This window comes from Phascolarctos cinereus, unplaced genomic scaffold (assembly GCF_003287225.1).
Source record: "Phascolarctos cinereus isolate Bilbo 61053 unplaced genomic scaffold, phaCin_HiC Scaffold_3;HRSCAF=262, whole genome shotgun sequence".
NCBI lineage: Eukaryota > Metazoa > Chordata > Mammalia > Diprotodontia > Phascolarctidae > Phascolarctos > Phascolarctos cinereus.
In genome coordinates this window covers 188,530,190-188,542,644 of record NW_027555736.1, presented here as the reverse complement: position 1 = coordinate 188,542,644, position 12,455 = coordinate 188,530,190, and the positions used below count along the sequence as shown (strand labels likewise).

The following is a 12,455-nucleotide window of genomic DNA, read 5'->3' as shown; positions in this document are numbered from 1 at the left end:
TGTAATCCTATCTCCTTTGCCCTCCGGAATATTATATTCCATGCCCTGTGGTCCTTTAATGTAGAAGCTGCTAAATCTTGTGTTATCCTGATTGTGTTCCACAGTACTTGAACTGTTTCCTTCTGGCAGCTTGTAATATTTTCTCCTTGACCTGGGAACTCTGGAATTTGGCTACAATATTCCTAGGAGTTTTCCTTTGGGGATCTCTTTCAGGAGGAGATCTGTGGATTCTTTCATTTCTATTTTGCCCTCTGGTTCTACTATATCAGGGCAGTTTTCCTTGATAATTTCTTGAAAGATGATGTCTAGGCTCTTTTTGATCATGGCTTTCAGATAGTCCAATAATTTTTAAATTCTCTCTCCTGGATCTATTTTCCAGGTCAGTTGTTTTTCCAATGAGATATTTCACATTGTTTTCTAATTTTTCATTCTTTTGGATTTGTTCTACTGTGTCGTGATTTCTCATAAAGTCACTATCTTCCAATTGCTCTATTCTAATTTTTAAGGAAGTATTTTCTTCAGTAAGCTTTTGGACTTCCTTTTCCATCTGGCCAATTTTGCTTTTTAGGGCATTTTTCTCCTCATTGGCTTTTTGGACCTCTTTTGCCATTTGGGTTAGGCTTTTTAAGGTGTTATTTTCTTCAGTATTTTTTGGGTCTCCTTTAGCATCACTCTCAGTTTTTCCTCTACTTCTCTAACTTGCTTCTCAAAATGTTTTTGAGCTCTTCCATGGCCTGGGACCAATTCATATTTTTCTTGGAGGCTTTGGATGTAGGGGCTTTGACTTTGTTGTCTTCTTCTGGTTGTATATTTTGGTCTTCTTTTTCACCAAAGTAAGATAATATAGTCTGACTCTTTTTGCTGCTTGCTCATGATCCGGCCAATTACTTGAGTTTTAAACTCTTTGTTAAGGTACGAATCTGCTTCCAATGTGGAGAATGTACTGTCCCAAGCTTCGGGGGTTTGTACAGCTGTTTTCAGAGATACTTGTAGGGACCTGCAAATTTTCAGCTCTTCCAGGGTGGTATATAAGGGGCAAGGTGTTTACTCCTTTCCTGGCCTGCGACTACAAGTACTCCTTTCTGTCCTGTAACTGTGATGAGGGGCTCCTCTCCACAACCACTACAAACTCCACCAAGCCAGCGCTCCTCCTCATTCCCAGCACCGCTGCCCAGAACTGCGGCCCAGATCCAAACACGGGCAAAGCAAGAGATTCCTGCCTCAGCACTGGCAAAGAGATCCCTGCGATCCCTCTCCGATCAGCCACCGGATTCCCCCCCAGTCTGTGGGCCGGAAGCTTGGGAAGCAGCTGCCCCCCAACAGGGCCACGCTCTTGAGGAATGGAGCTGAAACCCCGCCTTCCTTTCTCAGGCACCGACAGAAACAGACTTTTCCCACTAACCTTCTAAGTTGTCTTTGGCATTGGTGGAGTGAGGAGTCTGGAAACCTCCACAGCTGCCTGAGATTCAGTTCTCTGAGGCCTGCTCCAGGTTTGCTGTGGCCTGTGCACCCATGCTGCACTGCGCTCCCAGCCCGGCGCGATACACCTTTCTGATCAATCATCCAGGTTGTCTTGGGCTGGAAATTTGTTTCACTCTGTCTTTTTGTGGGTTCTGCTGCTTCAGAATTTGTTTAGAGCCATTTTTTGTGAGTATTTGGAGGGGTCTGGAGGAGAGCTCAAGCAAGTCACTGCTTTCACTCTGCCATCTTGGCTCCGCCTCCCTTTCTGTAGCATTTTGACTGATTTATTATTTACCCACTCCATCTCTTTTTTTGGGGGGGGGGTAAGGCAATTGGGGTTAAGTGACTTGCCTAAGGTCACACAGCCAGTAAGTGTCAAGTGTTTGGTTTGAGACCAGATTTGAACTGAGGTCCTCCTGACTCCGGGGCCAGTTCTCTATCCACTGCACCACCTTGCTGCCCCTTTACCCAGTCCACCTTGATACTTTCAGTTCCTGTTGTTTCTATAGCATTTTCTGCTTTTGCTCTGATCTTTTTTGACTATTTCTTTATCTCCTGCCCCATCCTCTTGTTCTGTAAGAAAATTTCTCAAAACTCAGTCTCCATTTTTCTTTCTCTGAACTTTTATCCATACTCATATCTGTATTTATCATCTATACAAATATGACTCCCAAATCTCTGACCTCTCCCTAGAGTTCCAATGCCACATTCACAAAACTGCCTGTTTTCTTTCTTCATCTGAACTGGGACCTTATATTCAGTATATCTACAACTGACCTTAACAATCTTGCTTCTCCCTATCTGTCCCTTCTTCTGTTCATTTCAATATTTTTTCAATAAACAGGCATTTATTTTCTCTCCCAAACAAAATAAAATCTTCATAACAAGTATTTGTAGTCAAGGAAAGCAAATTATCTTATTGGTCATGGCCAAAAACATATGTCTTATTCTGTATTTTGAGTCCATCACCTCTGTAGCAGCAGGTGAATAGCATACTTCATTTTCATTTCTTTTCAATTGTATTAATAAGAGTACTTAAGTCTTTAAATGTTGTTTTTTAAGTAATCTTGTTGTTACTGTATAAATTGACCTCTTAGTTCTCCTTCCTCCATTCTGCAGCAGTTCATGCACGTTTTTAGATTTCCCTGAAACTGCCCATTTCACCATTTCTAATAGTACCGTGATTTTCTGTTACATTTGTATGCCATAATTTGTTTAACTGCTTCCCAATTGGAGGACACATCCTTAGTTTCTAGTTTTTTTGCTATTATGAAAAGAGCTGCTGTTATATTGTTGTACATAAGGGCCTTTGCCTCTTTTTTTTTTTAATCTTTTTGGTGTTAATAGACCTAATAGTAGTATCCCTAGTTCAAAGGATATGCATAATTTACTGACTTTTGGGGCATAGTTCCAAATTGTTTCCTGGAATATCTGAACCAATTCATAGTCAGTGCATTAGTTTTCCTCTTTTCTTGTAGTCCCTTCAATAATTAAGTAATTAATCTTATGGTAATTTGATGGGTGTTACATGGAACCTCAGAGTGTCATACTAGTAACCTGTAGACTGCTTAGTCCTTAGTGAGGCTACAACCAAATTAAAATGTGTAATTGTGAAATGTTTAACAAAATAAAAATACTGTACAATATAGATAATGCTAATTTGTGGTTTTCTAAATCACTATGTGGCCTACAAGGATCTTACTTGACACCACTGCCTAAATTCAAATTTTGCTTATAGTTGTTATAGCCTAGATTTCTTCACTTGACAACTTCTCTTTATAGTTTTTGTCCATTTATTGATTGGGCAGTGGTTCTTGTTCTCATAAATTTGAATCAATCCCATGTAGATGTTGGAAATGAGATGTGTCAGAGAACTTTCTGCAAAGATTTTTTCCCTAGTTATTTGTTTTCTAACTTTAAGTGTATTGATTTTGTTTGCATAAAAACTTTTCAGTTTTCTTGGAATAGAAATTGTCTGTTTAATCTTCTGTGATATCACCTCTCCATCCCTTGTTTGGTCATGCATGAACTCTCCCCATAACCATGGATATGAAAGTTAATTTATTTTTGCTTGTCTAATTTAATTATGTCACTCGTGGCTAAGTCACGTGTTCATTTGGAGCCTTTGTGAGGCTGTACAGTGTGAGATGTTGGTCAATGACTAATTTTTGCTAGACTGCTTTCTATTTTTCACATTTTTGTTAGATAGTAAATCCTTTACGCCACTAGCTGGTGTCTTGGAGTTTGTCAAATACTATGCCACTGTTTATTTGCTTCTGTATGTTATGTATCTAATTTGTTCCAGTGATCAAGATCTTTATTTTTTTTAAGCTAGTACCAAATCATTTAGAGGATTCTGTCTTTGTGGTATAGTTCAAGATGTGGTACTATTAAGCATCTGTTCTTTCTCAATTTTTTTTTCATAATTTCTCTTGAGATTCTTGGCCTTTGTTTCATCAGATGAGTTTTGTATTTTTTTTTTCTAGCTCTATAAAGTAATTCTCTGGTAGTTTGATTCATATTGGCACTTCATAGAAGTTTAAAACCTTTCAGTCATCTTTGATTCATCCTTCTTCCTTCCCACATCCAGTCACTTGCCAAATCCTTTTAATTATGTCTTCCTTTCTCAGTACTCTGTTTTCCTTACCTAGCGATTGATCCCTTATAACAAAGAACAAAAAGTAAAAGTAAAAAAGGCAGCTTGAAACCAACCAATAAACCATATTTGGTACTATATGCAATATTTCTGTAGTTCCCCACCTGTACAAAGAAGAAAGGGAGCTGCATTTTCTTACCTATTCTCCAGGGTCAAGCTACTCAGTCATTATAATTGCACAGTGTTCAGGGCCTTTTTTAGTTCTTTCTGTTTACATTATTGTAGTCACTTTGTATAATGTTTTCGAGGTCCTGTTTAATTTCATTTCTGTCAATTCATATAAATCTTTTCATGTTTCTCTATTATTTCTTAGGTAATAGTCTATTACTTATTCATATGACATAATTTTTTTTTTAGCAATTCTTCAATTAATAGGGATCTATCTTGGGTTTTTTTGTTTTTTTGTTTTTAGGCAATTGGGGTTAAGTGACTTGTCCATGGTCACACAGCTAGTAAGTATGAAGTGTTTGGTCTGAGGTTGCATTTGAACTCAGGTCTTCCTGACTTCAGGCCCGGTGCTTTATCCACTGCACCACCTAGCTGCCCCAGATGTATGTTGTTTTAATTTCTTTGCCACCACAAAAAGGGCTGCTATGAATATTTTGCTGTATATGGGACCTTTCTTTTGTCATTAACCTCCTTGGGACACATGCGCACATGTGTGTGTGTGTGTGTGTGTGTGTGTGTGTGTGTGTGTGTGTGTGTGTATAGATATAGATATAGATATAGTTGTTTGTCCATTTTTGAAGAGGACCCATGATATCACAGATGATATCTTGACTTACATGTGAACTGGATTTAAATAAGTCTGGGTTACACAAAGTCATCAGCCTCACTCTTCCTGAGTCATTGATGTCCAGTGGCAGGGCAAAGGTCAAGATGACTGGTGATGGCCCAGGATGCAGTGGATCACCTTGGTGTCTTCAATGTCTGACCAAACTCCAAGCACTCCACAGAGTCTGCTTCAACCACCTTCGTGGCCATTGAAACAAATTGTTCTCGGCCACCCATTTGGCTGGGGGAAGCCTTCACATACTTGAAATAAACGTCCCCTAATTCACCAGCAGGTTTGAGGCCTGTTGGTTACCCTCAACCTGGTTTAGCCCATCAGCGAAGGCTGTTTTACCATCAACTTAAAAGGAATAGGAAATACTGAAGAGCAAAAAATTTTTAGTAATTTTCTTCAATGAGTAAAACTATTTTCTTCCTATTCCTTCCCTCTCCTCCCACCAAAAAAAAAAAAGAAAGAAAAACAAAACCCTTGTAATAAAGAGGCATAGTCAAACAAAACAACTTCTCGCATTTGCCAAGTCCAAAAAATATGTCTCATTCTGCACCCTGAGTGCATTACCTCTCTGTCATGCTTGATTGTTGGTTATTAAGCTCACTAGAGTTTTAAAAATGAAATTTTGATGATAATAATTAAACTTAAATTAGTAATAAATGAAACAATAATAAATTTCTATAAATATATAATAAATATAATGATATAATGATATAAATAATATATTAATAAATAAATATAAGTCTAATAACAACAAATAAAATATTATAAATATATAATAAATATATTTATAAATATAAGTTAAATTAAAAATAAAAATAAATTAAACTAAAATTTTTTAAAAAGTACGAATAATCCTGATGAACAAGATAAGGAGACACCCATGACACCAGTATGACATATAGGGAACTCACTGATCATAGAATTAAAAGAATATGTAGGGGCAGCTAGGTGGCACAGTGGATAGAGTACCAGCCCTGAAGTCAGGAGGACCTAAGTTCAAATCCCACCTTAGACTAAACATTTGACACTTAGTAGCTGTGTGACCCTGGGCAAGTCATTTAACCCCAATTGCCTTAAAAAAAAAAAAGAATATGTACAAAAAATGGAAACAAGGCTGTATGACTAAAGACAAATCCAAAGGAATAGCATAGTTCTATAAGAATGCAGGCTGCTTGTCAGGATTGTTATACAGGACTGTTATGTTTCAGGCAGGAAATTTTATTAAATGATCTTTTTAGTTTCATTTTGATATAGTAGTGGTACTTTTTTTTGTAAATTTGTGAAATGCTAAATGTTTTGTTGCTCTCACAGTTGTTAAGCGTGTTCTGGAGACTTTCTGTTACCAGGTCTGTCAACATAACCCTCTTTGCTATGATTTTTTTGGGTGGGATTTTAAGATTTAAATAGTTCAAGAAAAGACCAGCTTAATGTCTTTTCCTTAATATTGATTCCCTTCTATATGTAGGACACACTGTACTAAGTATTTCTAAAGCCAAGACCTGTAATTTTAGTACTTGTCTTTCCTAAAAGGTGATAAATATTTTGGAATAAGGAGAGGAAGAGAGAGAGAGAGAGAGAGAGAGAGAGAGAGAGAGAGAGAGAGTTTTCAGAGAGAGAGTTTTCAGTGTGTCTTTGTAAAATTAAAGACTTGCTTCATGAAAAGGAGTTTTTTTAGTTAACAACAAATAAACTACAAACTGAAAATGTCATAGAAGTTAATATTTGGTAGTTGAACAGCAGAACAGGTTATTAAAAATCTTTTAAGAATGGGATAGCTTCTTGGATAAAATTGCCTATACTGTCATTGCTTAAATTCATCTATATGATGCTGTGGGTAGCAAAAAAAAAAAAAGACTATTGAGAAAATGAAAATTGCACAGGAGACATGATGGCTGGGAGTAGTTTGACTGGAGGAGAATTTGGGGACAAAGGAAAAGAATGGCCCCCAGTAGGCCTCCTTTAAAGTTTACTCTTTTGTTGCTTATTTTGTATATTTCTTTTTCAGAAACACCATTTCATTTCACTTTGCCTAAAGAAGATGATGTTATCCCACCGTTGACCAATACAACCCCACCTTTGATTGGGCATCTTAAATTAGGTCCAAGGAGACACAGTACTCCTATTGGTGAGTGATATAAAAATGACACTCTCTGAGCTAGAAACTCTGAGGTGTTATCCTTTATAAAAAGGATATCCTTAGGACCATCTAAGGAATTGGGACTAGGTTGTATCATTTATTCTTCTTGCTTCAGGAGTAAACTTTAAAGAATATGACTGACTGCATATCTTCATGCTCTTACTCTAATCCCATTGGGGATCTGGTGACAATTTCCAGTTTCTTACATTTTGATAATTTTTTTTGGCCTTTTAGACAATATATAATTGTGTAGTAGAAGTTGACTGTGCTTGCTTTTTTCACAGAAGATAAACAGGGTGTAGAGGGGTGTCAACAACAAAAAAAATTAAACCAACACTGATGTAAGCTTCTTGAGGGCAGAAGACCTTTTGTCTTTGAATTCCCAGAGCATAGCAGAGGGCCGGGCACATAGTAAGTGCTTCATAAATGCTTTTTTCATTCAGTCAGTGATTGAATAAACAACTACTTTGTGTAGAACACTGGAGAAAAGGGAAAGTTAGAAAGAGCATCAGAAAAGGAGGGAGGGGAATTTACCATACTTCCTGAAAAGAGATAATCTAGGTTTTAGGCAGGGACTAAAGCTCATAGAATATGTTTTCTTGTGCAACACCATGTACAAATCATACTTCTGCTTGACAGGCAGGAATATTTAGGTAGTTCCCTCCTCTTCAGCAGTTCAGTAGTGTTCTACATTAATCTATTTGTTTTCTCTAGTCAGTGCTGGGAGGTAACTGTCATGCCGTCTGGAGTTTCCTGCTACCTATGCCTGATGCTGGCAGATGTGGGTTGGCTGAGGGCTCATGCAGCATCCTAAATCCAGATGTGGAAGTGGAACTGAATCCTGTTGCTCCTCTTAAGACCAGGTGTCAATTATAGCGTGTAGTTGTGGATATTTGTGACAGGATCTTTTCTAGGTACAACTACTTGGATCTTGCAAACCTGTGGAATAATAGAGGCAAACTGATGATCCAGAGGTGCTGTATTTTAATGTTTGTGCTTTAGTGTTTTTTTTTCTTCCTCCTCCTTCCTTTCTTTCAGTTGTGGATAGCTATTCAGAGAGCCCCTTAGCAACCAGTGATGTCATGGCTGAAAGTTCTGTGGGGTCCAATGATGTTACTGTTGAGAGTGAAAAAGGGGATTCCAGAGCTGTCCCAGAAGTGGATGAAAAATTGTGTCTGAGAATGAAACTGGTCAGCCCTGAGAGTGAAGCAAGTGAAGAGTCCTTGCAATTTAGTTTGGAAAGTAAGTTATCTTTTTATGTGTATTTGGGTAAGCTATAATAAGCTTGTTTGTATATAGACCCGACTGAGTAATAATCTTTGCTATTCTTAGTACTCTCTCTTTTCTTTTTAAATTTATCTCAATTTTATTGATGCTTTTTGTTTTTATATTATATTCTTTTCTTATGTATCTCTTTTCCCTGTGAATATGCCTTATAACAAAAATTTTAAAAGAAATTTTAAAAGTTCAACAAGACTAACCAACACCTTGATCATCTCTAATAGTGCAGGCATATGTCATACAAGCTCACTTTTTTCCTAAGCAGTGTGAACAATAGAAATATTGGCTAGTATAATTGAATTTCTTGGAGATGACTTTTATGTTGGGCTGAATTTTCTGATTATTGAGGCTTTGGGAATGCTGTCTATGCTGGTTGCATTTTCATGCTTTCCTTTGATTTGAGGAAGTGATATCTGGATAGTTAAGTAATAGTATGATAGAAGTACTAGACATTCTTGATTATTCAATCAAAAATTCCCTAGTTATTTGGTAGTGAACCTGGTATAATAGAATGTGAGTAAACTAGAGCCATAATGCCTAAGTGGGATGATGTGGGAGCATCATAAAATTAGTGTGGAACCTTTCAAGGAGAAAAGACAGCATTTTCTTTTGAGACCACAAGGGAATTGAAAGAGGGATGTGGAGTTCTAAGTCAAGAGTGATTCACTGAGGAACTGTAGCGAGAAAGAATAATTTAGGATCACTAAGTATGGGACTAGATAGTTTGTTTCTCATTTACCTTGTCTTACTGTCTTTGTGTAGTCTCTTTTCCTTTGTTAGGATTTTTTTTTAAATTAGAAAACATAATTTTCTGATCAGGGATGTGTGGAAATATGCAACATAGGGAAAGAGGCACTAAAGATGAGTACCTGGATAGAATGGAGGCCCCAGTTGATAGGCCTCCTTAGTTTCCAATTTGTGACTACAATAAAAAGTGCTACTAAAATTATTTTTGTACATATGACTACTTTTCTCTGTCTTTGATCCCTTTGGAGGAGTATTTGCCTAGTAGTGCTATATACTAGATCAAAGGGTATGTATAGTTTTTATCTTTTGAGTATACTTTCAAATTATTTTCCAGATTGGCTTGAAAACTTTACAGTTCCACCAACAATGCATTAATGTGCCTATTCTCCCACAGCCCTTCCAGTGATTGTCATTTTCCTTTTTTGGTCATCTTTGCCAGTCTGAAGGGTATGAAATAGAACTTCAGAGTTATTTTAACTTGCATTTTTCTTACTATTAGAGATTTCATATGATTGTTGATAGCCTGGATTTCTTTATTTGCAAGCTGCTTATTCATAGCATTTGGCCATTTATCTACTGAGAAATGAGTCTTGTTCTATGTTTGTACCAATTTTCTATATAGCTTGGATATCAGAACTTCATCAGAGAAATTTGCTGCAGAGATTTTTTTCCTAGTTAGCTTTTTATTCTGATTCTACTTGCATTGCTTTTTGTGCAAAATCTTTTCAATTTTATGTAATAAAAACTATCTATTTTACTTCATAAAAAGTAATTTCTTTTTTTCCCTGATCAGTCATTCTTTTTACTTTTTAAATTTTTTTAAATTTATTTTGAGTTATCACCAATCACTTCCATAAGCTTTTAAGTTTTAAATTTTTCTCCCCCTCCCTTCCCCCTCCCCAAGACAGTGCACAGTCTGATATAGGCTATATATATATACATTCCTATTAAACATATTTTCACATTAGTCATGTTGCAAGGAAGAATTAGAATCAATAGGAAGAACCACCAGAAAGAGCAAACAAAACAAAACAAGAAGGGGAAAAAAAGAGCAAATAGTGTGCTTCAATCTGCATTCAAACTCCATAGTTCTTTCTTTGGGTGTGGACGGCATTTTCCGTCATGAGACCTTTGGAGATGTCTTAGATCCTTGCATTGCTGAGAATAAAAAGTAATTATAAGTAAAATAATTTCTGTTGTTTGGTCAAAACTTTCCCCCCTCCCCGTAATTGTGAAAGTACCTTATACTTGCTTCTCTAATTTGCTTAATGTAACTTTTTATGTTTAGGTCCTTTACCCATTTTGAGCATATTATGGAATGTGGCTTGAAATCTTTAATTTCTCTCAGATTACTTTCCATTTTTTCTAATAGTTGTTGTAGAATATTGAGTCCTTAACTTGAGTAGATAGTGTTTTTAGGTTTATTGAACATTGTACTACTTAGACAGTGTTCAGTTTCTTTTGGATTCTAGTGCTATTTCCTCTGTGTTGTGCCCTTGAGGCACATTCCTTGAGTTGGGGGTCTGTTCACCAGGGAAGTTTATAGAAGTGAAAGGCAAAAGTTTTGAAGCCAAAGAAAAGTCTCTTTGGTCACTCACTCCAACTAACTGAACAGAGGAGTTGGTGCCTTGGGATTCCAACTGCAGTTCATTGAAATCTAAGGCCAAGGCTGGAACTTGGGCAAAATGGTCACAAGAAGAGTTGATTTGGAGTCAAAAGACTCAGGCTTGAAATCTGGCTCTGCTGTTTACTACTCTAACCACAAAATGAGGGAGACAGAATGAGATGATCTCTAAGGTCCCTTCCTGCCCCACATCTGTGATCTTTTACATCATTCAATTCAGTAAACATTTATCAAGTGCCTGATATGTGCCAGGCATTGTGCTAAATGCTAGGGATACACAAAGATGGTAAAGACAGTGTCTGCCCTCAAGGAGCTTACAATCTAACGGGGATAAAACATGCAAACAAATATATACAAAGCAAGCTATATATACAATAAATAAATAACAGAGAGAAGATACTGGAATTAAGAAGGTTAGGGAAGGACATGGAACCTTTTTGCCTTTTGCTTCTACTGTCAGAGATCATAGTCATTGGAACACAGGTTAAGGCAGACTTCATGAATGTTTATATCTTGTACATAAACAATGAAAAAAATAAAACTGGTAATTGATAAGTAATCTTCTCTGTTATCCCAACCACTTTTGAAGTTGCTCACACTTCTTTTTTTTTTTAGTTATTATTTATTTTATTTAATTTATGGAATAAAACAAGCATTTCCATAACATAGTATAATAAAAAAAGGTGATTGTAATGAAACTGCAAATCTGTTATGTAGAACTTGCTATTCCCTTTAATTATATAATAAAGTTATCATGTAAATTTTTTTCCTTTTTTTTTCCCCTTCCCTCCTCCTTCCACTTCCCCCCCCACCCAGAGATGGCTACCATTACACACGCAAATATGTATATACATGTAATATCATTCTACAACTACTTCTGTTTATCAGTTCTTTCTCTGAATACAGATAGTGTCTTCATGTGTTCTTTGTAGTTAATTTAGGTATTTATAAATGTCAAAATAACTTATTCACTCAAAGTTGTTCTTAAAACAATATTGTTGTTACTGTATACAGCATTCTCTTGGTACTGCTCATTTCATTCTTCATTATTTCATGCAAGTCTATCCATGTTTTTCTAAGATCGTTGAGCTCATCATTTCTCATGGCACAGTAGTACTCCCATCACAGTCATATACTCCAGCTGGTTTGGCCATTCCCCAGTTGTCAGGCATCCCTGCAATTTCTACGCTGGTATAAATATTTTAGAACATATAGGTTCTTTTCCTTTTTTCCCTAATCATCTTTGGAAATAGACTTAGTAGTGGTATTGCTGGGTCAAAGAGTAGGCAGTTTAATCACTCTTTGTGCATAATTCCAGATTGCTGTCCAAAATGGTTGGATCAGATTGCTGAATTGTTGAATGGTGGAAACAATTCCACCAACAATGAATTAATGTCTCAGTTTTTCTACATTTTCTCCAACATTTGTTGCTTTCCCCTTCAGTCATTTTAGCAATCTGATAGGCATAAAATAATGTCTCAAGGTCATTTTAATTTGGCATGTCTCTAATCAGTAATGATTTAGAGCATTTTTCCTATGATTGTAAATTGTTTTTATTTACTTACTATTCTTGGGGACTTCAGTTTCTATGTGGGTTATTTTTATGATATCATGACTACCTTAACAGTGGCAAGGCTTATCTCATGGAGAGGCAGAATGGAATAGCCAGGTCGTTGGACTTGGAGTCAGGAATTTAGGAAGACCTATAACTGAATGCTACCCCAGATACTAGCTGGGTGACTTTAGTTAGCTGTGTCAGGCA

At 36.6% G+C, this 12,455-nt stretch overlaps 1 protein-coding gene across 5 annotated transcripts in view; it reads left to right on the top strand.

Moving 5' to 3' along the window:
* Nucleotides 1-12,455, top strand: part of TP53BP1 (tumor protein p53 binding protein 1) — a 179,864-nt gene that overhangs the window by 114,058 nt on the left and 53,351 nt on the right. For 4 of the 5 annotated variants that reach the window (XM_078151368.1, XM_021009175.2, XM_021009174.2 and 1 more), the window contains exons 13-14: nt 6,910-7,029; nt 8,080-8,283. In XM_078151368.1, coding sequence (XP_078007494.1) covers nt 6,910-7,029; nt 8,080-8,283 — 324 coding nt within the window. Of the gene's footprint in view, nt 1-6,909; nt 7,030-7,791; nt 7,905-8,079; nt 8,284-12,455 lie in introns of those variants that run through there. The other variant, XM_078151369.1, reaches the window with a different exon arrangement.